Source organism: Hippocampus comes, unplaced genomic scaffold (assembly GCF_001891065.2).
Source record: "Hippocampus comes isolate QL1 unplaced genomic scaffold, H_comes_QL1_v1.1 scaffold359, whole genome shotgun sequence".
NCBI lineage: Eukaryota > Metazoa > Chordata > Actinopteri > Syngnathiformes > Syngnathidae > Hippocampus > Hippocampus comes.
The window spans coordinates 497,692-521,566 of NW_017806274.1; the positions used below are offsets into that span (position 1 = coordinate 497,692).

Sequence of the window (23,875 nt, forward strand, 5' to 3'; positions counted from 1 at the left end):
TATATATATATATATGACGGTATTCATGTTGCCGCACCACATGTAGGAAATCTGTTGATTAAAGTGTCTCAGCATGTATGCTAACTGACGCTACCACTTAAGTTAGCGGACTACGTGGTTGTTTTAAACACAAAAGTTGCCAATCCCTGTTTTTTTAATCAATTATTCACTATTTGATAAGGCGAGCTCATAAGTTGAGTCACTTGTACCTCAAGGTATCAGCGTATAATAATAATCACAATCTAAAGAGCTAAATAAGCACAGTTGTATGAATTTTACATCCATTGGTGAATAGCTACAGCCATACGTAGTATGCGAAACTTCTACACAGCACCTGTGCTGGGATCTGCTGAATTGTCTTCTGGTTCAAACAAAGAGTTGTTATCTTGTTCCGTTTCGGTCGCAAGGTCTTCTACGGACGCATTTCCCCCCTGACTTCGATCTTTTTGCGCCCAGCTTCCTCGACTTAGAATGACCAGTGAACTCCCTGAGAGCAGCACACTGAGGGTCAGCACGATTGTGCTGCAGATGATCTGTCAAAGTGCACACACGCATAATAAGAAAATAAGCAATATAGTACAAAACACACAAATAGATTTTCACCACATACCTGCGGCTTGCTGTAAAAGAGCGACGAATCTAAGGTGTCCGGCAGTTTTTCCCCACAGATCAGCAACACTGCAGTTGTGACCGCAGGGATCCTGTTCATCAAGAAAAAACACAGACACTATTACAGTTTGTTTTTTTTTTAAGGAGATTATTGACCACACATGCGTGACTCACCCCCAGCCCGCAATGACAATCATGCCAGACGAAACCGTCAGATGGTCAAACCTCCTCAGCAGCACAAGCGAGAGTGCAATGAAGCCTAAAACGAGAAACGCAAGCGTTCAGATGAATTAGCACCTAATTTACGATGTCGTCGCCATGTGTATTCCACAACGTACCCGGCCAAATGTAAGTGCAGTAGAGTGACGTGCACAGCAGCGTAAAAGACAGGATCTGGACGATAAAGTTGTCTCCCCTCACCACAAATTTCCACAGGATCATCCCGGAACAAGTGAGGAACTAAAACGACAAATCATGCCAGATCATGAACGATACCCTAATAGGCAAACGTCCAGAAATAGATTCGAACCTTGAACTGCTTTTGCGTAAGCTGCACTCACCTGTGCCAAAAAAAGGTTGGTGGTGAACATGTGAGGCAGCCTCTTGAACTTCTTACTACAAAACATGACTGCGATGGTCCACAGCTGTGAGGGGGGAGGGGGGGTACACATCTTTACAAATTGCAGTGAGTTTATGCCAAGTTTAGTTGTTACATCGATACGAAATGCTGCTTCCTAGATTTGCCTTGTCGTACCAGTTTCCTTACGCGGAGTTCACAAATTGCCTTCAAACCTCTTTGATCAACTCTTGTGCAACTCAACTGAACCCACAGCCTTGCCATGCCAAGACACTCACTCGAAATGAAGTTTCATAGAACTGGGCTAAAGGCGACACCAAATGAGGAAATGCATTTTTTTTTGTCAGAAAACTGCAAATGAATCGCTGTTGTGCTTTGAATCCGCCGAAACAAGTCCCAGACAATGCACTGTCGCATCAGAATTTATCTTAACACAAAGTCTCATTGAGGGTGCGGGGAGGGGGTTGTGAAAGAGAAATTATGCTGACATCACTGCGCCTTGTCGCGACTCACCAGTGCCACGAAACAGACGAGGCTTATATCAAAGCTGACATCTTGCAACGTGCTCATCAGAAGCCGAGGATCCATCCGGCGCAGGGTGAGCAGCCAGGCGGAGGTAAACATGATTGGAGCCGAGAGCAAAGTGCAGATGACCATTCCGGAAATAATCTGGAGGGAAGCGACACACGATTAACCGTGACAACACAAAACAGTCAAACATGATAAACCTGACCGCTTTGAGAAACAAACACGCGCGGACTGAACACCAGCGCCTTTGCGAACTTCTTATTCGTGGGTCTCGGCACGTTCTTCTTCGGGTTGCGCCCGGCACTAAAACAGGGAACCGAAGTTTTCAAATTCAAGTTGAATTCGAATGTTAGTCCCGATTCCAAATGATTCTCGAGAAGACTCGATGCCCAACCCGAACAAGGACCTGAATGGACCGAGAAACTGAACGGCTGATTTCAATCGGACACGGATCTGTCAATCATTTCACCGAGACTTGGAGGAGCGTAGAAACTAGGGCTGAACAATTCATCAAATTCAAATTGAAATTGACATCCCAATGTAGGAGAACGCAATTTTCTCATGGCAAAGACTGAAATATTGAATTTAAAATTTTATATATATATATATATATATATATATATATATATATATATAAAAAGGCTTTTTTAGCATACGTTTACATTTTGCATTTTTACTTCATATTTTATACAAAGTGATGGAGCTATAGATTTGTTGGCATTATTGTTGCAATCTGATTTTTTTTTTTTTAATCCTAATTAGATTATCTTTCAAAATCAGTCAGCCTGATGAAGCACTGAAAAAATAAAGAAATAATTTTAAAAAAATGTACTGAATTTTGGGCAGTTGAACCATTGTACACAATCATAACACGGGATCTGCTCCTCTTCAGAACAGGCGCGAGTTGGAGCTTTTTGTCAAAACCTTAAAAATGTGGCTTCATTTCACCTCTTGCCAAAGTTACAAGACTCACCACTTCCAGCTGCGCGTTGTAATATGTAGCGTAGATAGCGACGCTGGGCGCCGTGGGAAAAACTCCGTAAAGAAAGGCGTAGTTGGAGAGACTCGAGTGGTTGGATGGGCCGGTGCTGTCGAGAAGATCCACCATGTCTTTACAAATCAGAGGCATGAGCAACCTAGGGATTGCAGCGGTGCTCCGTTAGTGAGGTCAAAGAAAAGTCTGACACAAAAATTGAAAGCCACAAATCTCACTGTTTTGTTTTTCTTACAATTTCGCAGTCAAGAGTAATATCAGCGTCACAACCGTGGACCTGGTTAATTTCTTCAGCTGGCCCACCATGGACAGACCCAAGTAGAACAAAGCCGTTCCCCCGAAGGAGTTGGCCAAACCATCCACAAAGTCCTCCATGAAGGAAGGAATCTTCTGGCGCAGGATAAAATGGGCCACGATGCCAATGACGACCATGAAAACAATCGGGTTCTGCAAGACGTGAAGCACCACTTGCCCCACGATAAAAACTTTCCCCTGCTGGTGCTCTCTCTGATCCTTCCATTTCTGGACCTCACAAAAGGCAAAGCCGATGGGATTGAGCAGCATTAGCGACACGGGGGCCACCAAGTAGATGTACTGGAGGTATTCTGGATACGTGCTCTCGTATAGAGCTTTCACTGCGGACACACATGGAGGCAAACATTAGAAACCGAGCCATTGTTGACTCAAAAGCAAAGCATCATACATACCAATTGGATAACCCAGAGCAAAGTCATTGCTTTGGGTGGCAAATATCGAGTAGAGCCCGGCTTTGCTGTAGCGGCTCTCGGGATTGGAAACAAGCAGTGTCAGGAAACAAACGATGGCAAACACGGATGCTTTGGCGACGAGGACGCTCCAGATGAAGGGCCAGATGACGTTCCCAAAGTCCAGTAGCACCATGTTCTTAAAGAGGAGCGCTGGCAGAGCAAACTTGCTCACAAAATTGCCTAAACCTTTGGCCTGGCTGGATGTGATGATGTGGGCCCTGCCGGCTACGTAGCCGCACAGGATGATGCCAAAGCACTTCAGCAGAGCCGGGAGGAGCTTGTCGATGGATACTCTGGATGATGGAGCAGAGGGATCCATTGGGTCTCCGTCTCCATGTGGAAAGATACTGGCGGCGGTGGTGTTCAGGTCCATAATGCTGATGTTATCTCCCACCAATGTCAGCAGTCACGTATGGGTTAAGGTCGTATTGACGTCATTGCTGTCAGATAACACGTGGAGAAGACAAGACGTTTAACAACAAACATGTTTGGAAGATTTGTCAAGACAAAAAAAAAAAGAATTACTCCAAGACGAAATTTTATTGGAATTCTTGGTTGAAAAAAAATAAAATTAATAACATTTACACACACACACACACACACACACACACACACACACACACACACACACGTTTACCTTACAAATTTTACATTCATAACAAAGTCGAAGAAGTTAGATTTTTTAGAATTTTTCTACCTTCTGTCGAAGCCCTGACAAAACTTTGGACCATCCACTTTTGTTTGCAGTTTTCATCTCTGTTAAACGTCATATTGTTTTTCCTACAAATGTTGCTATTAAAATAACAACAGATGCGTCAAGTTGGAGTTAAGTACCACACACTCCCCACTTCTTGCGAGAATTTATCTCGCTATTTAAATCGCCTGAGTTGAAAACAGAAAGAACAAGAAATGTACAGACAATCTGAAGGTCGTAGGTGATCTCACTAACATTTGATGTTAGTTATCTAAGCGTCATTTATTTGTGGTGTCATAACATTCATTAATTCAATGAAAATACTAATTAATTTGTATTGCTCAATGTACTTTACAAATCCTTTTTACTTCATTAGTTCTGTTACAGCCCCGGTATGTTATTTGACGTACCATGCAAATTGTTTCCATAAATAAAGCCCTTTGAAAAATAATCTTGCATTCATCACGCTGTTTTAAAAGGTCAGCAAGGAAAAATAAAACTCACCGTTGCTTCACTGACTGCTACGCTGTGCCCTCATGTGGCAGCAAGAGTCCCGGTGCGAGTAGTCATGTTTGTTAGCCCGCTAGCTAACGCTAGCTGGAGGAACAAACGACACCGATCGGTCGTCAGCAATACGCCGAATGATGAGAAACGCCGATCAATCGCACCAAGCTTACACAACTACGCAAACGAGATGAGGCATTTTTTTGGACTGCAGCTTTCTTACTTGACTCCACCCCCCAGTTGACTTTCGTAATGCCAGAGGCGCCGACATCGAGTCGACCAATCACAAGCGAAACGAGGAAGGAAGAGGCGGGGCTTAGCTTGGCCTGCCACCATCAATGCGTAAACAGTCTTCGGCCACAACATGAGGTACACTTACAAACGCCACTCAAATACAAGACAAGACAGAGCTATTTGAGGACATATTTTGCTAATTTGAGTCCCACCTTTCTGTTTTTATTTAACATATGAAAAGTTACGCAGGGGTTGTTGTTCATAGGTTCCTTGTAACCATAATTCACAAAGTACAATGGCATTTGACACACTTCAACATAACTCATAATATCCACAGCACATCGTAAAACATGCAAAAAACGTTACGATATAATCCCCATTGGATTTTTAAGGAGGTATGTTAACTTGTATTCTATCACATCACTTTCATACAAGCACCAAAAAGGGGCAAACTACTCAATCATATCATATGATAAAGATGTCCACAATGATATTGTAAAACATAAATAAAGTCATTTTGAAGCACCAAATGCGAGAAAGTGTCACAAAAATGTCACGAGGTTCGCTTCACATTGAGCAACAATGAGACTTTCAGCATCTTCGAGCTGTTATTGTCAAGTGTGATACGTGAACTCCCTCTAGTGGTATTCAGGAGAATCACTGCCCATGTCCACTTAAATCAGGGGTGTCAAAGTCAAATGGACGGAGGGCCAGATAAAAAATGTTGCTGCAAGCCGAGGGCCGGACTGATCGAATGTTCGTTCATTGAAAATTTTAAAAATGACCACATATTGTTTATTGAACCAAATTTAATTGACTGAAAACCTAACAAATACATTCCAATATGGTCAGATAAATAAAGCAACATTTTTTATGGCTATGTCAGTAAACTTTAATTTTCAACAGGCACAAAAAATTTTCCTTTGTTATGTCAGTAAACTTTAATTTTCAACAGGCACAAAAAAATTTCCTTTGTATAAAAATACCCATAACATGAATGAAAGAAGCCGGTATTATTCAAGGCACTATCACTAGTCCATATTTTCTCTTTCAGCAAAAGTAGGCTAAATTTACTTAAAAGAAAAACAAATAATAGTGCAGTAATTTTCGATCATTTACTCGAATAAAATATTTTTAAAACATAATTGGATTGAAATACAATAAAATAAAGTGCAAAAATGCTCTGAGCTGAGCAAATCCTCAAAATTGAGTGAGGGTGTTCAGCAGTAAATCGACTTCTGTGTGATGTTTTGTTCAGCTTCATCAAAGAAAATAGTTGTTCACACACGTATGTGCTGCCAAACTTTCGACAACGTTTGAGCAGCCTGGATGCGCAGCGGGACCACTGTGTCGGGGAGGAAACCGTCAAACTGCGCAGCACGCACTGCCGTATCTTTGCAGAAACACTGCAATTGTGTTTCTGCTAATCCTCACGTTTAAAAAGAGTTGCTTTTTTTCGGGGTAAACTTCGTCACAAACTTTAAGTACCGGTATACCGTTTTTAATGAAATCCCCCTTCCCCCTCCATGTCCATGTTGTTTTTGTTCGCGTGTTTCGTTTCATGATGTCGTCTCAGATTACACTATTTCAATCGCGCCACACTTTCTCCGCACAGAAGACACACAGGTTTTCAAGCTACGTCCATGAACATGTACTTCGACTCCCACCTTGTTTGAAACCCCCGGTTCTCAGTGTCCACCTTCCGTTTTGCCATTTTTGATGGGTATCTGAAAGCTAATGTCACTGTTATGGGAACGACTGCTAGACTAATAAATATTTAAATAAAGCGGCCGACTGCTTGGCGCGTCACCGTTGCATTGTGGGAAATGTAGTATTGATGCGTGTAAAAGATCTGCGGGCTCTCGGCTTGCTGCGGTCCGCGGGCCGGTTCTAATAATAAATCAATATCATCCCAGGGGCCACTGAAAACATTCTCGCGGGCCGGATTTGGCCCGCGGGCCGGCACTTTGACATATGTGACTTAAATTGTATTCATCATTTCATCTTAACGCATTTGAATGTAATCTTTAATAACTTGCTGTTTTTAAGCATTTATTTAGATATGAATATACTTTTTATTTAATGTACAATACATTTTCATTGAATCAATATTTAAGTGCGTTTTCTTTTGAGTTGTAAAACCTGCCCCGTTTTTGATGAACACTTACCACTCTATTGTATTTTAATGTTGGTCATGATGGTGGTACTTAGAAAACTAAGTATATATATTTTTGGAGGTACAGCACTTGTTTGTAAAAAGTTTGAATCCCGCTGATCTAGAGCATGCTGAGCTCAATGAGCCGTCCGGCAAACACGCCTAACGTGCCGATGAGACACACAGCCATGAAAACGCAGAGCAGGATGTGATCCAACACCATGGCCACAAACTTCCACTCCTCAGCAGCCTGGACAAAGTCAACAATAGGACACTTGTCATCCACACAATACAGTCCGCAGCGATGAATGATGTCACTAAAACCACTGCTTGCATTACATTGTTGGATTCTTCGTCCGATTTCATCGTCTCCGCGATGTACTTGATTCCTTCGATGGCACTGCGGACGTCTGGGTTTTTGGTGAGGGGTGATTGGTAGGGCACGGCAGAGGCCTGGTTGCCTGAGATGTCGGAGATGTCAAAGTCTGCCCCATAGATGTTCTTCACTGGCTTTTCCTTTCCGGGGCGCTTCATCGTTGAGAAGAACATAATGTTCGGGATGGTTTCGATGAAAAGCTGCTCCCCCCCAAGAAAACAGATACATTTTTCTCAAGAATCATGATTTTTACGAGCTCTGCTTAATTATCAACAATTATTTAACAATTACTTTACTAACCATATTATAAAAAAAAAAAGCAACTTGTATTTTTTAGGGGCTAGAACAATTAGAACAACTTTAAAATAGAAATGACTGACATTCATGACAACAATGCAAGTAAGTTGTTTGCTCCAAAACAATTTGCTCCGTTTTCTTTACTGAGATCTTTATGTTGGAGTATAATACAACGCATCGTTAGTTATAGCGACTCTGATTTCTTTGTTGTGGAATGCAGGGAAGCCAATTTTCACAACAGCAAAACTTAAAATATTTTGTTGAATTGCCCAATTTAAAATTCCATCAAAGTTGCTATTGATCCAGCTATCCGTCTTATCTTGTCTGTCCACTAGATGGCAGTAACGCAAAAGGACAGGATGTACCAATCTGTAGCTAGAAACACTCAAAGTGTGCGTCATCATCTCGTCATCCGGCTGACCTTTCGCACCCATTCTGGCATGGTGTGTGTGCTCGGGGAGCGGTGGTGAGTGTTGATGATGATGACGGTGATGATGATGGAGGCGATGACGAAGACCATGGTGAAGAGCATGTACTTCCCAATGAGCGGGACCGCGCTGGACGTGGACGGGATCAGCTCCACGATGACCAGCAGGAAGACGGTCAGCGAGAGCAGGACGGAAATGCTCAGGGTCATCTTCTCACCTTGATGACACGACAGAGCAACTCAAGTTTATAATAAGCCATTGGAAATATTTGAATATGAGGCTTTGTTCATGACCGCAATGTTTTAAGCCTACTTTAAACTTTAAATTGAACATGCTAAAAATGTGGCTGCTCCTTGGATCAATTCTGACCCCGAGAAATAAACTAGATTGAAACATATTTGTGACTGGTAAAATGCGGTTTCGCCATGGCGGTTGTGGATTTTGGCAGCGGCGACGTTCCAAACGGGGCGCAAGTGATGTATTATACATTAAAGCGAAGGCTTGCTTTCAGACATGGCAGCACAGAGGGACGCCGGGTAATGGAGCAGACGTACACAGTGGGAGCAGGGCCAGATGTACGCAGGAGCAGCAGAGGCTGTTTGTGGAGTAGTCAGAGAAACCTCAGGCTGGCACACGCAGTCGCACTCGGGAGTTGAGGATGCTGATTTTACCAACGAGGCATCAAAGCGTGTCTTGGAAATGTTGCGCACATTTTTTATGACTTTTGCTTTAAAACCTTGCGGTGTCGAATTTAGAGCAATTGGGTCAGACAATTAATCAAATCCAAATTGCTTGTGTTGGATTCCTATTCAAAATCTAAAGAGCTTTTCCGGGAAAAGCATTAACGGTAGAACGCACAAAGTGGCTTACCGGAGTCTGTCGGCAGATAGAAGACAAGTCCGGTCAGGAAAGAGAAGAGCATGCACGGGATGATGACGTTGACGATGAAGTAGAGGGGGAGCCGCAGCATGAGGAAGTGGTAGGTGATGTCCAGGTAGGGGGTTTCGGGGCAGCATGAGTAGTACACCCAGTGTTTCCAGCTGCGGAAGTCTTTCATCACCCACTCGCCGCTTTCCATGAAGTTACTCAAGTCGGGACGATCGCTATCCTGCGGAGACAATGGAACATCATCACCCACCCCCCCCAAAAAACGGAACGGAAAACTGCTTCGTCTTCAAAAATGTTGGTGATACAATTTGTGTTATTTTTAACCACAATTAGACTGATATTTTACAGTTTTTTGGTAGCGTTAACACATCGGCACATGTGTCCAAAAAATAATAACTACCACTTGGATCAAAATCTTTATCCAACGTGCTAAGTCAAATCCTGAAACGATTGTGCTGGGTATGAATAACCCAACATTGGCTCAGTCCCTTTTGGACCCTATGCTGGGTTAGTTATTTCACCCAATTTGGGTTACTTCACCCCGCGTTTTTAAGAGTGCTTTGGAAACAAAGTCATCATTTGGAATGTGTGTCATTACAGGATTGACGACGACCAAGTTCCCGTCGTAGGTCCAGGTGCCCAGTTTCATGCTGCAATTCTGCAGGTCGAAGGGGAAGTGCAGCACAATGATCTCACAGTAGCTCTTGAAGATGGCAGGAGGGTTCCACGTGATCAGTCCCGTGTGCTCGAGCAGCACTTTGGTCTCATGCACGATGGCAAAGTCACCGTCGGCGCTGCGGGCACAACAAAAACCCCAGTTGGTGTCAACATCGTTTTTTTTTTTTTTTTTTTCAAGATAACGCGAGGCGACACCAGCGCCCGAGGCCGAGCTCAGCTCGTTGTTTTGGCAGCCCGGCAGGTTGTCGGGAGTCGTGAAAACGGTGCTACGTGTCAGACGTAACATATGGAGAATGTGCTTGTGTGTGTGAACGCTCTACTACAGAGGCTATATTTAGCCCGATGAAACCTTAGCCGAGCTTCCACAAGCATATTGGAAAGAGTGAAAACGCGACTGACAGCTGTTTCGCTTGTTTCCAGGAGATCACTCAGCTCACTGCATAGATCACGAATAGCGGACATGAACGAAATCAAAGCCCCTCAGACATACTTGTTGTAGAGCACCAGATCGGGCCGCCAAATGTCAGTGGAGGGAATTCTGATCTTTGTGATGCCGCCATAATCCTCTGGGTTCCACTGCAAGTTGACATCTTTCCATTGCTGGAAATGAAAAGCAGACAATGGAAAGTTGAGCAAGCAGCACTCTCTCTTTCTCTCTATTTATCGATATATAGATGGTGCAATGATGGAATTAAAATTCATGGCAATGCTTCGAGATGTATTTTCGCCATCTCGAACGCGCACGAAGAAATGAAGTTCTCAAACCTGTTTGAGTCGCACGTTGCTGTTAACGATCTGGTTGACTTCATCCTGCGGATGCAAATGACCGTGTTCAGACGGCTGATTAAACATCAAATCTTTGCACAGACTTTGTGTGTGTGTGTGTGTGTGTGTGTGTGTGTGTGTGTGTGTGTGTCTTGAAATCTTACCACACTGATAAGCTGGATGAGCTGCAGGCCCACGGTGACCACCACCGGGTCCTTGAAGTGACTGACGGGGCGGACCACCTTGTTGTAACCGGTGAAGAGGGTTTTGACAAGGCGGGTTTCTTCATCGGACGCCCAGGTGGCAGCTCCCAGACGAAAGAAAGCACACGGGAGACTCTCACAAGCTTGTTTACAAAGGGATTACCAACAGTCATATTTAACCGCATGATGACTCCCGTGTGGGGCGGTGGCGTGTAATTGTGTTGGGAGAGCGATTAGGTTCTCCCGACGAACGTGACACAAATAGACGTGACAAGCGTCGGAAAGACGCTCGTTCTGAATGTGCGCAGCCTTTGTGTGCACCAGGGTAAAACAAATATGTGTTGAAGCACACGCAATGATGAAAATGTCAACGTGAAGCACATTTTCTGAAACGAACGTCCACTGAACGAAGTGACTATTTTGAGGTTGAAATGATTGGAACCGCTGGAAGATCTAGAACAGTGAAAATTGGCTTCATAACAAGAGCAAAATTAAGCAGAATAATATGTAGACATAAGGCAGGGGTGTCAAACCCATTTTCGTCGCGGGCCACATTTTAGTTACCGTTTCCCTTGGAGGGACATTATGACTGAAATCGTATAAAGAAGTCAAGAATAATGGTTTACTCAACTGTTGTTCAAGTTACTATCATGAGGGGTTTGGCAACAAGAAAAATGTCTCTCTTATTTATTACATATCAGCATTGTCAATTTTGGTACATATTTTAGCACGCATCATGGAAGTTGCCATGTTTGATTTGCTTTCACGGGCCACATAAAATGATGTGGCGGGCCACATCTGGCCCCCGGGCCTTGAGTTTGACACCTGTGACATAAGGGCTACGGCTGGACAATTAATAAAAAAAATCAGCCCCCCACACCCCTGTGATTGTGATTTCACATGGATTCTCTTTTTCAAGGTCCTCTTCCCTTGAATTTTTTTTTTTTTTAAACAAACACGAGCAATAAATGAAGCGCAAACAATATCACGTTCATGATACATACATGTTTCGGTCTTTTGCGAAAATAAAGGCAAAGAGCCACGACTTAATTTAAGCGAGCGGTTATCCACTTGAATTTGAGTTGTTCACTTCCTCAACACTTTGACTTGCAGTCTTTCAGGCGTTCATAAATCATGTCGGATGACCACAACAATGGAAACAAATCCTTGGCTTTATCACTTCAACTTTTCATTTTTCATAAAAGAAAGAATACGTCAACGTGGACCTCATTTCAATTTCAGAAGGGCCTATTTCTATTTCTGAGTTCACCTTGAGGCCAAGGTCATTTGACAAAGACACATTTGAATGGTTGGATGCTTCACAATTGAAAAAAAAAACTATGATGGAATCGCCTGCAAAAAACGGTTATCGTGGCGCTACCGAGACGTGCTGACAGATGGGGGGAAAAAGACGGAAAAGCCAAACGAGGAAACGATGCACGTGCCCTTGTCACTCAAAAATCAACAACACTCATTTGTTTTGATTTGGGGTCAGGTTGCAGTCTCCTGCCAGCCTCTTGAATATGTATTAACAATTTGAAACCAACAACAAAAAGGCGCATTCCATTCAGTGATCCACCAGTTCTTACCTGTCAGGATGGTTAGATGAAAAACGAGAGAGGCCACGCTCATTTTTGTCAATCAATCCAGTCTTCCAAAAGTCCTCTCCGACTTCAACACGTTGCCTATCGACCGCTAGAGAATTGCCAAAGTTGGACGTGCCTGCAACAATCTTTCACGACTGGCAAACGACTCGGGGCGCACGCGACACTTTCGGCTCGCTGGCTCTTGGCGGCGAGCCGTGTTGTTATTGTGTCCCGCAGCTGACGGTTGAGTTGAATGGGTGACAACGCTCGTTACTCGAGAGGGACACGATCTGTGTCGCGCTTTACGAGCTCAACATGCCACAGTAATCCGTCACGAAAATACACCGCGGTGAACTTGACTGACGGCGCACAACTTGTAGGAGACATTAAATGACCCGCGATGAAAACCTCTTGCGAGATTCACACAACGGAAAGAGAAACGAGGAGAAACGTGAAAGTTATATTGTGGATATTCTGATTTGAATTTGTAATTTATCAATGGAGGGGCCATGCATTTGATACAAAAAAAAGACAAAAATATAATCTATTTAAACCCATCGTTGCTGCTAGAGAGGCTGTGAGGATGAATTTGAAATCAGATTGCTAACACAGACAACAATACATTGATTCTGAAGGCTCTGGGCAGATTAGATTTGCATAGCAACAACACATAGAGGCTGAAATCCAACTGGACAAAAAAAAAGTATGGATGGCTAGCTGGCTAGCTGTCTTTATTCAAAAAAAACACACACACACAAATCGTGACACGAGGAACATCCGATCTGGCCCAACGGTCTCTGGTCGCTATGGTAACGTTTAAACGTGCCTTCAAAATAAGATACGCCGCAAATAAAAAGTGCATGAAAAATACGACTCACCATCGCCGCATATTTTGCAGAGTGGGCTTGATGCGTGGGAATCTCACGTTGAGATAAATCCGTATCTTACGTAGGACTCCTGATACTGTATTTTTAAAAGAAGCCTTTTTTTCTTGGAAGTCGTAGGCGCCTCTTCTGTCTCATGGCTGGGCCTGTTCCCCTTCCCAGAGGAACTTCCCAAAGACGTTTGTTTTTTTTACTCATTTTGCTAGCTCCTGGGTTTCATTTTTAGCGGTAACCTGTCACGTGACTGAGAAGCGCCGCCTTCACCTGCGTCACAAGTGGCAAACTGTAGACATACTGCAGATAATCCGGTAATTTTTCAAATTAAAACATTTTTCAGATTCCGAAACGAATAAAACTGAAGTAATGTAAGTTATTTAGTCTTTCTGTGCGGCCCGGCACCGGGGGGTTGGGGACCGCTGCTGTAAATGAATGGGCATTTCTTCTATGTACTAAGCAGCGTATTCAAAAATGTTTTTCGTATTTTCTCTTGTTGGAGTCACATCTCCTGGGCTTGCTCGCCAAGTCGGTGCCCCCCCGTGACGGGTCAGTCAACCCAATATCCTCATACCCGGCCGTGCGTTCAATCAACTGCTCGCTCAAGCACAGGCCTCATTCATCTCACTTAGGGTCAAATCACCGTTTTGGCAACATCTGAATTAAGAGAGATTTACCCCAACGCTCCCCAGCTCTCTCCAAATTTACACCATAATTTCAGAGCCGTCATGTGACAGTGATAAGTCACCACTGAATTGAAGCACTTATTATTGAGTAAAAAATGTGAATCCTTGCTCAATTCCCATTCATGTTTTGAAAGCATTGTTGGCCTGCTAGCTTAATGCTAAAACATCATCGATGGGTTAATGAATCGAGCACCGTTGTTGCAATGAACACAAAAACATATTTAAACACACGCACACATAGCTTACAACAATACAGTACACATAAGCATATATACTTTATCTTCTGTCAAAGACAGCTAACATTATCACAGTATGTTTTACTTGGTATCATCGGCGACATGTCGTATTAGCGCAGCTAAAAAAACCCCCAAAAAAACACGTCTTCTTAACCTTAAATAAACATGAGTATTTTCTGTGTGAACAACTACGATGAGTCTTTAAATTTGAATGAAAATAACGTGTATACTGCGTATAGGGCGAGTACAATAAAAGAAGGCAACAAACAACAACTCAATGCGTACGGCTGAGTGAGCGATAAGAGTAGGATGTGGATCCACTATGCAAACGCGAGCGACATAGAAACAGAATAAACTGCATTTGTAAATCTATTCAGCACAGCAAACGCGGCCAACAAAGGTCACTTATCTCATGGATCACAGCTCTTGAAATGAACTCTCATTAATGACAACGGGGGCCCATCCGTGGAGACAAAGCAGCGGCCAACCGCAAGCTTATCGCAGCATCCAACGCGGTGATGAGAAGCTTGATTGCGACGTGTGGATGACGCTGGGATACATTGGGGGGGTGATGCTTAACGCTTGGATGAAAATCCAATTTTTCCACCGCACAATCACCAGGAGACAAGTGAGGGTTTGGTTCATGTTAAGCAAAGGTGACGCCGGGGCCCGACAGCTGACTGATTGGATGTCAAATGCTGATTGGGTCTCGGTTGCTTTGTGGGATGAAGGGATGGGGGGGAATCGAAACAAAACAAAACATGCGACGGTCATGAAGGCAAGACAACAATAAAAGGAGCAACGAATAGGACAAAGAATTACAAAAATAAGTGCATTGGTACGCAAAGTGGTTCTTGAATTATATTAGACCACACACACACACACACACACACACACACACACACACGGCACGCTCATTATGTGGCGTCACTTGGCTGTGTAAATTTGCATGCGTGCGTTCAATGCTGCTGGCTGGTTTGAGTTTCACACCGAATTACTGTGAGTGATGGAGGAGCTTAGGCACAGTCACATGGTGCGATGCTTTTAGGGACAACCTGTCATTGCTGATAATTATGCATAACTAAGGACAAACAGCGCCTTTCTCAAGGTTAGCCTGTAGCCAGCCGCAACACACACGAACCACAAATGCAATATGATTGATTAAAATGTGAAGAAATGAGCTCTTTTCAGTGTTAAGACGTGCTTAATCATGAACGTATGAGAAACCGATGATGACATGAAGGAAAATCAATATATGCTTGATCGATGTACAATGAAAAGCAGGAAAATCCTGTCGCAAGTGCAACAGAGCAATGTCCGCCATCTAGTGCTGAATGGGGATATTACAACTTAAAACTCGACAGTGGACCCCCGCTATTCAAGGGACATATGGACCTGATTGGGAAAAACAAAAATCTGTCAGTGACTCTTATTCAAATGCATCAGAAATATAATGATAATTAAACCAAAATTAAAAAATATATATTTATAATAAAACTGATAAAAAATTAAGTAAAATCAGCTAGAATAGGTTTCAGCACTGCCGTGACCCAACTTGCTTTCCCACCGAATCGTTTTAACTCAAGTGAATTGACTCCACTCACGAGGTCGTGTTTTACCAGTTTAATAAACTAAACTGATCATGCACAAGTTGTGTACAAATGAAAGACGGTACAAAATTAATTGACAAATTGACGCTGTTTGCAGTACAACAAAAGTCGGGCAAATGCACCAGTGTGTACACATAGACAGGAAAAGTCTGAAAGGCTCATTCAACAAAGAGGTCATAAAAAAATAAGACGTTGTAAAAAGTACCAACCCCCCCCCCCAAAAAAAAAATCAGTAGCTTATTTTTAGTCGAATCTATACAATGCTTGAAGAGATGACTTTATGATAGGCAGGCGGGAACGTGGACTAAATCTATCACAGCACAGACAAAAAAAAAAAAAAAAAGTCACAGCGAAACAATTTTTCCACATGCTGAGATATGACTACAAAAGCACCGATGCATGCTGGTATGTCAGCTTGACGCATAAATCCCCCGACAGAAATGGGGAGGCATAGAGTACAGATTGGAAGGTTCATCATCTGCATGGTAGGAAGAGTCCATACAAAGGGCAATTTTCAAAAAAAAAAAGAATTCATTCATTCAAATCTTTTTTTTTTCTTCTTCTCCTCAACAAAAAGCAGGTTTGAGGACCTGCCCGCAACAATTTGTCCTCGCGTGCGTTCAGAAGAGGGCGTCGACATTTTTAATGAGCACCTCCACCACCTGCCTCTGGTAACGGATGTCATTGAGGGCGGTCATGGCGTCAAGATCCGGGCTGCGCATGAGGGTGGGCCCGAAAACAATGGCCAGGTTCTCGGCGTTCATTCGGTTGGATTTCTCGTTTTGGGTCACCCTGAAACATCAAAGTGGGCTTTCGTAATCACGAGGTTCTTTATATATTAGGCAGAATAACATTTCTCATTCACAAGTCATTTAGTTAAAGATATCTCATGAATAAAATAACTGTTTGGTCTTTTAACATTCACAACAATAAAGCTAGGAATTACAGGCAGAAGGTTGACTTTTTTTCTAAAACTGTATCCTTTCGTATTTGATCGGGATGCGCGAGGACCGATACCGGGTGTCGTCATTGGGCCGATACCGGCCTTATTTCAAGGTATTCGGAAGTCGTGAAGGATGGCGATACCGGCAACTGATACTTAAGATACTTCAAAATCTGATATTGAAAAAGTCTTGCTTGCCAGCACTTTGTGTTCATTGAAATTGTATTTATCAAGAATAGTAAAGGTCACGGCATTTGGTATTGGTGAGTACTAAAGACGGAATGCATAAATTTGTATCGGTTTGAAAAAAGTGATATCATCGAAGATCCCTCCCATTTAAAAAAAAAAAAAAAAAAAGAATTCATTCATTCAAACCTTTTTTTTTCTTCTTCTTCTCCTCAACAAAAAGCAGGTTTGAGGACCTGCCCGCAACAATTTGTCCTCGCGTGCGTTCAGAAGAGGGCGTCGACATTTTTAATGAGCACCTCCACCACCTGCCTCTGGTAACGGATGTCATTGAGGGCGGTCATGGCGTCAAGATCCGGGCTGCGCATGAGGGTGGGCCCGAAAACAATGGCCAGGTTCTCGGCGTTCATTCGGTTGGATTTCTCGTTTTGGGTCACCCTGAAACATCAAAGTGGGCTTTCGTAATCACGAGGTTCTTTATATATTAGGCAGAATAACATTTCTCATTCACAAGTCATTTAGTTAAAGATACCTAATGAATAAAATGACTGTTTGGTCTTTTAACATTCACAACAATAAAGCTAGGAATTACAGGCAGAAGGTTGACTTTTTTTCTAAAACTGTATCCTTTCGTATTTGATCGGGATGCGCGAGGACCGATACCGGGTGTCGTCATTGGGCCGATACCGGCCTTATTTCAAGGTATTCGGAAGTCGTGAAGGATGGCGATACCGGCAACTGATACTTAAGATACTTCAAAATCTGATACTGAAAAAGTCTTGCTTGCCAGCACTTTGTGTCCATTGAAATTGTATTTATCATGAATAGTCAAGGTCACGGCATTTGGTATTGGTGAGTACTCAAGATGGAATGCATAAATTTGTATCGGTTGGAAAAAAGTGATATCATCGAAGATCCCTCCCATTTATTTAACTTTACAACAGAAAAAAAATCAGTTCGACTTTTTGCCAATTATTTTTGGGGAGGGGCCTTAATGTCATGATCTTTATGTCTTAATGTGTACATTGAGACAAGATCATCCTTGGCACAATAAAGGTTGAGAACGACCGGTCGGATAGCAAATATCAATCAATCAATCAATCAATATGTATTGAATCAATTTGTAATCGCATTTTTTCTTGATTGCTCCACTTGCTCACCTTTTCAAATGCGCCATGAGATACTTGAGCGTTTCGTTGTGTGACGCGGGCAGCAGAGCCAGCGCCTCTCGGAAAGCTTCAAGCTTCTTGTCCTGGTCCGACAGCTCTGACGGAAGAACGACATCGTGGTTAAAGTTGGCGAAAACACGCGGGACAGCAATCAAGGAAATCAATGAAGCTCTTTCCTGCCCCGGCGATGAAATCCATTAGCTTCTCAACGGGGAGAGCGCTAATGCATATTGTAGTCAACGCAGAATATTGACCGGATGGATTTCTGTCCACACGTTTGGAAGTGCGGTGGCGGCGCGAGACTCACTTGCGGCCTCAATGAACCTGGGGTAGGCCTTGTATGAGATGACGGGGACGGGCAAATCCCGCAGGTAGAGTTTCAGAGCGCCCGTGATGATGTTGATGTCTTCGTACGCTTTCACCGAGATGTCCGTCTTCTCGCCAGCTGCCGGGGGGATGAGTGATGGGACAACGAGCGAATGGAACGAAACGACGGAGGAAAGGCAAATGAGAAGCGGGTTGGCAGTCGGCACTTCTACACAGCGCCGGCGTCGACGCCGGTGGTGTGTTTTGGAAAGTGTCGAGTGAGCTTTGATGTCCGCTCGCTCTCCCTGGGTTGCGGGCGCTTTTGGCGAGCGGGCCGTGGCCTAGTTGTGCTGGCAGGCTGAACATCGCAGCGCTGTGAGCTGGAATGACACTCTGTCACGGGTGATCTCCCACATGCCGATCTGGGAAAGTCCACTGCTCCAGTTAAAATTCACACGGCACTTGCCCGACTAAGCCCGACACATCTCAAGAGCGTGTTGGAGCAACCCCCATTTTTAAAATGATTATATTTTTTTTCACGTGGCTGTACACAAGAATGATGTTTTGAATGGCCCTCGTTGCTGGTGAAACGAACACAATGTGCCAACACTACCTTGTGACGATTTGGAATGTGATATTAAACGACACTTCAATATGCAGGGTGCAAGGTTGTTATAGTTAATGAAAACAAACAAAATACACCCAAAAAATAAATAAAAAACAACAAAAAATACAAACAGGCAGCGAAGCAAAATGACACGGTGCGGTTATAAAACTAGCTCAAACTAATTCTAATTACTGTGTACTGAAAAAGTAGCTTGAGGCGTTGATTTCGCTGGACGGAAGAAGGAAAGTTGAATAGCCATTTGGGAATTGTTGTTTACTTCATGATTCAACATTTATTTAGATTTTTTTTTTTGTTGTTTTTTTTTTATCTTGCACTCGACAAATACTTGGAACAAAAAAACTAAAACTAATACTAAAATGAATAAAAAGTAAAACGAAACAAATATGAGTTATCAGAATATTCCAAAGAGAATTAAAAGTGTAGTTTAGAGTTGCCCCCCCAGCCCCCTGTCAGTGGCTTTCGTGTCAACACTGCATGCGAACGACACGCGTCCTTTCAAACTTGTCACCTTTCTCATTCATCCCAAGTGACGGTCCGTCATCGTTTGACGATGTGCGCGGCCGTGCCAATCAAAATCGGTCGGTGGTGTGAGTGGACAAAACGACAGCAACTGCAAACCTTTGTCGAACGCCGTCTTGACTTCTTCTACGGAGTCGCTGAATCCCGAGACCCTGTAGAGACCTTCGGACTTCAGTCCTGAAGGACAAGGAAGACACTTCAGGGAAAATGAACCTCTGCCTTTGGTCATTTGAGATGTTCTAATAGAAGAGCTATTTATCTATCTATCAATCAATCAATCAAAAAAATACACACACACACACGCACGCACGCACGCACGCACGCACACACGCGCGTGCAGGTATAAATAATGTGCATGTCAGACTAAAATAATGGGCAGATGCGAATTGTTTTCTGCATGGCTAAGCAACCTAATAAAGATATAAATCAAAGCGAGCTCCAGATGTCAGTCAGGGGCAGACAATGAGGAAGCAATGAGCTCCTCCTACATCATTTGAATGAAATACAATCAACCTGGGCGGTCGGATGCGCTGCGGCGAATTTCTCGTGAGATACTGAGCTGACTCTCATCCGCAGCGGGTGAATTTAAAAGGGGGCCGGCAAAGAAGAGAATCGATACATCGCTTCAATTCTTCGCGTATATCGTTTCAAACTGCGACAGAAACAACCCGAGTGATGACTCGAATCGGTTTCCGGCGCACTCACCTCTTGACTCAATCTCTCGTATGCACATGTCCACCACCATGGGTCGCGCCGTGTTGTGTGCGTTCACCAAGGTGGTGAGGTCGCAGCTGTACACTTTGCGGACGTGTCTCAGGCTGGGCTTGCAGTTGTCGGGCACCAGAGGTGAACACTGTTTATGGACGTTCACGCCGCAGTCTGCAACAAGAGGACGGGGGCGGGGTTTGAGAAGCCTCTCAAATGTTGTCCTTTGTCGGGCTAAATAATAGATCTCGGTTGATGGGATGCTTTCAGTTCATCAACCTAATTGAGCTTTTGTATTGATTCAAATTCCACCGTGAAATAATTGAGGGCTTGATTGTGTTTAGGGGGGCAGAGAAAAACACAACAAAGGTCTTAGTCTTCTCAATCAATATGTAGACCCGGAATGTCATGAAGCCCCTCCTCCTTGTCATGCAATTTCAGCCCCCCCCCCCACAACCATTATTATACACGAAAACAGTCTGCAGTCGGTGGTCCTTGATGGCCGGATGGATCGTAACGACTTGGCAACTTTGCAAAGCCGACCTGGTTGCAGACAGCCGAGTGAAACAAAGCGCACGCTGGGTAAAAGGTTTCATCGCGGGCTCAAAACGGGTGCGGCGATGGGATTAAAAATGTTGCGACCGGCCGTTTAATCTATAAATCCAGTCGGGTTCTGAGATCGGCAGTCGGGTACATTCGTGGAGTCCAGGGTTCAAAGCAAACATGATGCATCGGCATTTAGCTGTTACGCTGTACGTAAATGGAATAAACTACCCACAAGCAAGTGTCAATGCTTTTAAACCCAGGTGAATTTTTTTTTTTCTGCCTTGCCTTGCCTTGAAAATTGAAAAGAAAACTTTGGGAGTGAAGAGGTGAAAAACCGCCAGAACAAAGAGTGTGGGGGGTGGTGTCATTGGGTGTTTTATAGATAAACCCGTACGGACCGGTGAATTTGCAGGTGTGAGTAAAGAGAGAACCACTGTTTCGGGGCAAGGTCCACCGTGTTGGGTGAACAAGGGACCAGTGGAGAACAGGCAACATGAGAGGACCCCCACCTCTGCCTTTGTAAAAGAGGCAGATGCACGCAGCGAATCAGAAGAACGCTAAAAAGGACGAGAAGTGGAGGCGGGCCGCCGCTGTTGAGCTCTGCTTTTTTTTTCTTCCCCCTCTTCTCAAATCCAAGCTCATGCAGCAACAATGGCAGCGGAAGCGGCAATTCAGCCGCTGCGGGCTACTCCAGACCTACTTTCGCAGACTAAAATGGAGCAGCTCCTCCAGCTCTTTGATCTTTTGAGTCCTCTCTAATTTCAGTGAGGTTTTCATCTGCATGTTTTTTTTTTTTTTTAATCCACCCACACCCCAAATTTTCAAATTTTCCTTCCGTTCACCTTAAAAGCCTACTCCTTCTCCACGTCGAACCTGGAGACGTTATTTAGATTAAGCGGGCTCCCGGGAGAAAAGGATGCAGCGTTTATATGCATCGGTGCAGAAATGTAATTACCTTAAGAGATGATTCTCTTAAGGGTATCTGACAGGGAGTATAATAGAGGAGGCCTGGGTCCATGTGTGCGCATGGAAAGCCTCCGAGGGTCCCAGGTGGGGTGAGGGAGGGTGCGGTGGACGATCCAAGGAACACCAGCAGAGATGGGGATGCAATTTTACTGCACAGTCAGCGGTTTGGTCCGGTTGCCATGGCGAGGAGGCCACGGCTGCGTCTGTTATGGTGATGTTTAATGGTGACTTCTTCCACCAACTGACCCGCCCTTGCTTGTTTTTTTTTGTGGTTGCGCATTTGATAAATAATTCAGGTTTAATAAAATGAAAGGGATGAGCCGCGCGACCAAGCTTGATGGGTTCGAAGTGGCTGCGTTTTAAGATGTGTGGAAACGGAGCTGCTTCCCCTCGCTCTGAGCTCGGCACCTCATTAAAGAGACATGCCAGCTTTGTTTTCCTTCACGGGCATGATGAGATGATGCTGGGGGGGGGGGGGGGGTTGGAGAGTCAGTGGGGCCAAGCAAAGGCTGGCTCCCTGGAGCTCGGCCAAAACAGTTGAGCTCATACAAAAGGGGGAAAGGGGGGCGGCGGAGCACGTTTTTTTTTTTTTTTTTGGTATGCAAATCTGAGCACCATGAGAGACTTTGGTGCCCCAGATTCTGACGCTGGTGCTGGAGAGTGAAGGAATGGCAGCACGGGAGTCTCCGAAGCCTAGACTGCAAACATACGCGTCTTTAATTTGGATGCTGTCAGCTTTCAAAACGGAAGCATTAACAATTCACGTCGACGCTCCGGCTGACACCGAGTGTATGTGTGACACACTTTGTCTCATCAATAAAACATCAAACAGGCAATCGGAGAAGGATGTGAATTTTCACAGCTACAGCTAAACAGAAACCTCGTCAGGAATACAAAGTGGCAACAGAACTTTTCGGGCTGGAAAAAAAAAAATGGTTGATGAATTTTAATTGAATTGTTGAGCACGGAATAAATAATCAGACTGTGTATGCCTTGCATACTCTCAAAACAAATGGGTCAAAAAGGGGCCAACCACTGCTAGGGTCAATTTGACGCAATTTCCCTCAAAAACTTGGGTTGGATTTGTTGGGTTAATTATGACCAAAGTTATTATGGTGAACTAAAACGACAAAACTAAAATTGATAAAATATTATGGCTAATGAAATGATAACAGTTAAAAAAAACAAACAAACAAAAAAAAAAAAAACTAAAATGAACTGAATCTATGCTCTTCCGCTTATAAATCAAATTAAAATGAAGTAGAAACAGAGCAAAACTGTATTTTGCTTTTGGCTTCATCAATTCATTTCATATCAGTTTGGTAGAAGGACGTTCAGACGGTTGTTTGGTGAATGTAGGTTCCTTGATTTTATGACACAATAGGAACTTTTTTTTAGCTTGCATTCGACAAAAACACCAAACACAAAAAAAAAAAAGAAAGTATAACCCACATAAAGCTAATACTAATAAATAGAATTAAAATGAAACCTTTTCGAAAAATAAAAACCCATAAAAACAAGCTAACTTTGCTCTAAAAGGTACTTTAAGCTAACTGAATTTGAAAAACAAAACTCCAAACTAAATAAAATGATGGAAATAGATCAACAAAAGGGTACAGATAATTCTGGCTGGAATGTCCCATGTTTCCGAATATTCTGATGCTCACAAACATGGAGCAATTGAAGTTACATCACCATCACCAAGGCCTCGTTCCACTCGATTATCCAACCCCCTAATCCAATGTTTTCACTGTTGGGATTGTAGATTAAAAGGAAAATAATCCCGTTCCAGATGTACTAAAAACCAAGTAACCCATATACAGCAATGCTCACTTTGTAATCAGCGAAGGAAACACGCGAGCCATCGGAAGCGATTGGTACCTGCACACTTGACCCCCTGAGACATCAGCCCCCACATGAAGCTTGCGCAGTGCTCGCACCAGTGAGGCCCACGGAAGGTATGCACCTGCGGCACAAGAGGACAATGACAGATCATCGTCATTACGAAACAGCGGGCCATTTAAAAAAAAAAAAAAATCTGCTCTCCAGAGTTATGCATCATTCTCGTCTTTGTCAGGAGGAGCCCCGGACTCATTTTGTGGACGACACCGAAACACTTTTTTAGTTTTATGATTGTTTTTTTTTTTTTTTTGTCTCATCGTTAGACTGCATTATTTTTAATAACCTGGAAAAATCAGTTCCATTGCGCCCCCC

The 23,875-nt window shown here is 43.6% G+C and overlaps 3 protein-coding genes across 4 annotated transcripts in view; all 3 read right to left on the bottom strand.

Moving 5' to 3' along the window:
• The window catches only part of gpr155a (G protein-coupled receptor 155a), a 7,119-nt gene extending 1,538 nt beyond the window's left edge, over positions 1-5,581 (bottom strand). The window contains exons 1-10 of the mRNA XM_019857612.1: positions 4,674-5,581; positions 3,416-3,915; positions 2,944-3,343; positions 2,688-2,850; positions 1,700-1,855; positions 1,170-1,253; positions 948-1,068; positions 784-868; positions 611-701; positions 335-533 (exon numbers count right to left, since the gene is read on the bottom strand). Coding sequence (XP_019713171.1) covers positions 335-533; positions 611-701; positions 784-868; positions 948-1,068; positions 1,170-1,253; positions 1,700-1,855; positions 2,688-2,850; positions 2,944-3,343; positions 3,416-3,848 — 1,732 coding nt within the window. The 5' untranslated portion in view covers positions 3,849-3,915; positions 4,674-5,581. The remainder of the gene's footprint in view (positions 1-334; positions 534-610; positions 702-783; positions 869-947; positions 1,069-1,169; positions 1,254-1,699; positions 1,856-2,687; positions 2,851-2,943; positions 3,344-3,415; positions 3,916-4,673) is intronic.
• A 1,393-nt stretch (positions 5,582-6,974) lies between these two features.
• Positions 6,975-12,970, bottom strand: LOC109507878 (acetylcholine receptor subunit alpha). 2 transcript variants are annotated; one of them, XM_019857615.1, is made up of 9 exons: positions 12,287-12,970; positions 10,659-10,777; positions 10,495-10,539; positions 10,220-10,329; positions 9,650-9,845; positions 9,034-9,271; positions 8,157-8,380; positions 7,402-7,638; positions 6,975-7,312 (listed from the first exon to the last, which is right to left on the bottom strand). In XM_019857615.1, exons 1-9 carry the CDS (start codon positions 12,327-12,329, stop codon positions 7,184-7,186), a joined length of 1,341 nt encoding a protein of 446 aa, XP_019713174.1. In that variant the 5' UTR covers positions 12,330-12,970; the 3' UTR covers positions 6,975-7,183. The 2 variants fall into 2 exon arrangements, with proteins under 2 accessions (XP_019713174.1, XP_019713173.1); XM_019857614.1 differs by having other exon boundaries at positions 10,659-10,801; positions 12,287-12,968.
• Positions 12,971-16,963: 3,993 nt separating this feature from the next.
• LOC109507879 (N-chimaerin-like) overlaps positions 16,964-23,875 on the bottom strand; it is an 8,421-nt gene continuing 1,509 nt past the window's right edge. The window contains exons 2-7 of the mRNA XM_019857616.1: positions 23,543-23,627; positions 20,150-20,323; positions 19,544-19,621; positions 18,299-18,436; positions 17,983-18,088; positions 16,964-17,260 (exon numbers count right to left, since the gene is read on the bottom strand). Coding sequence (XP_019713175.1) covers positions 17,089-17,260; positions 17,983-18,088; positions 18,299-18,436; positions 19,544-19,621; positions 20,150-20,323; positions 23,543-23,627 — 753 coding nt within the window. The 3' untranslated portion in view covers positions 16,964-17,088. The remainder of the gene's footprint in view (positions 17,261-17,982; positions 18,089-18,298; positions 18,437-19,543; positions 19,622-20,149; positions 20,324-23,542; positions 23,628-23,875) is intronic.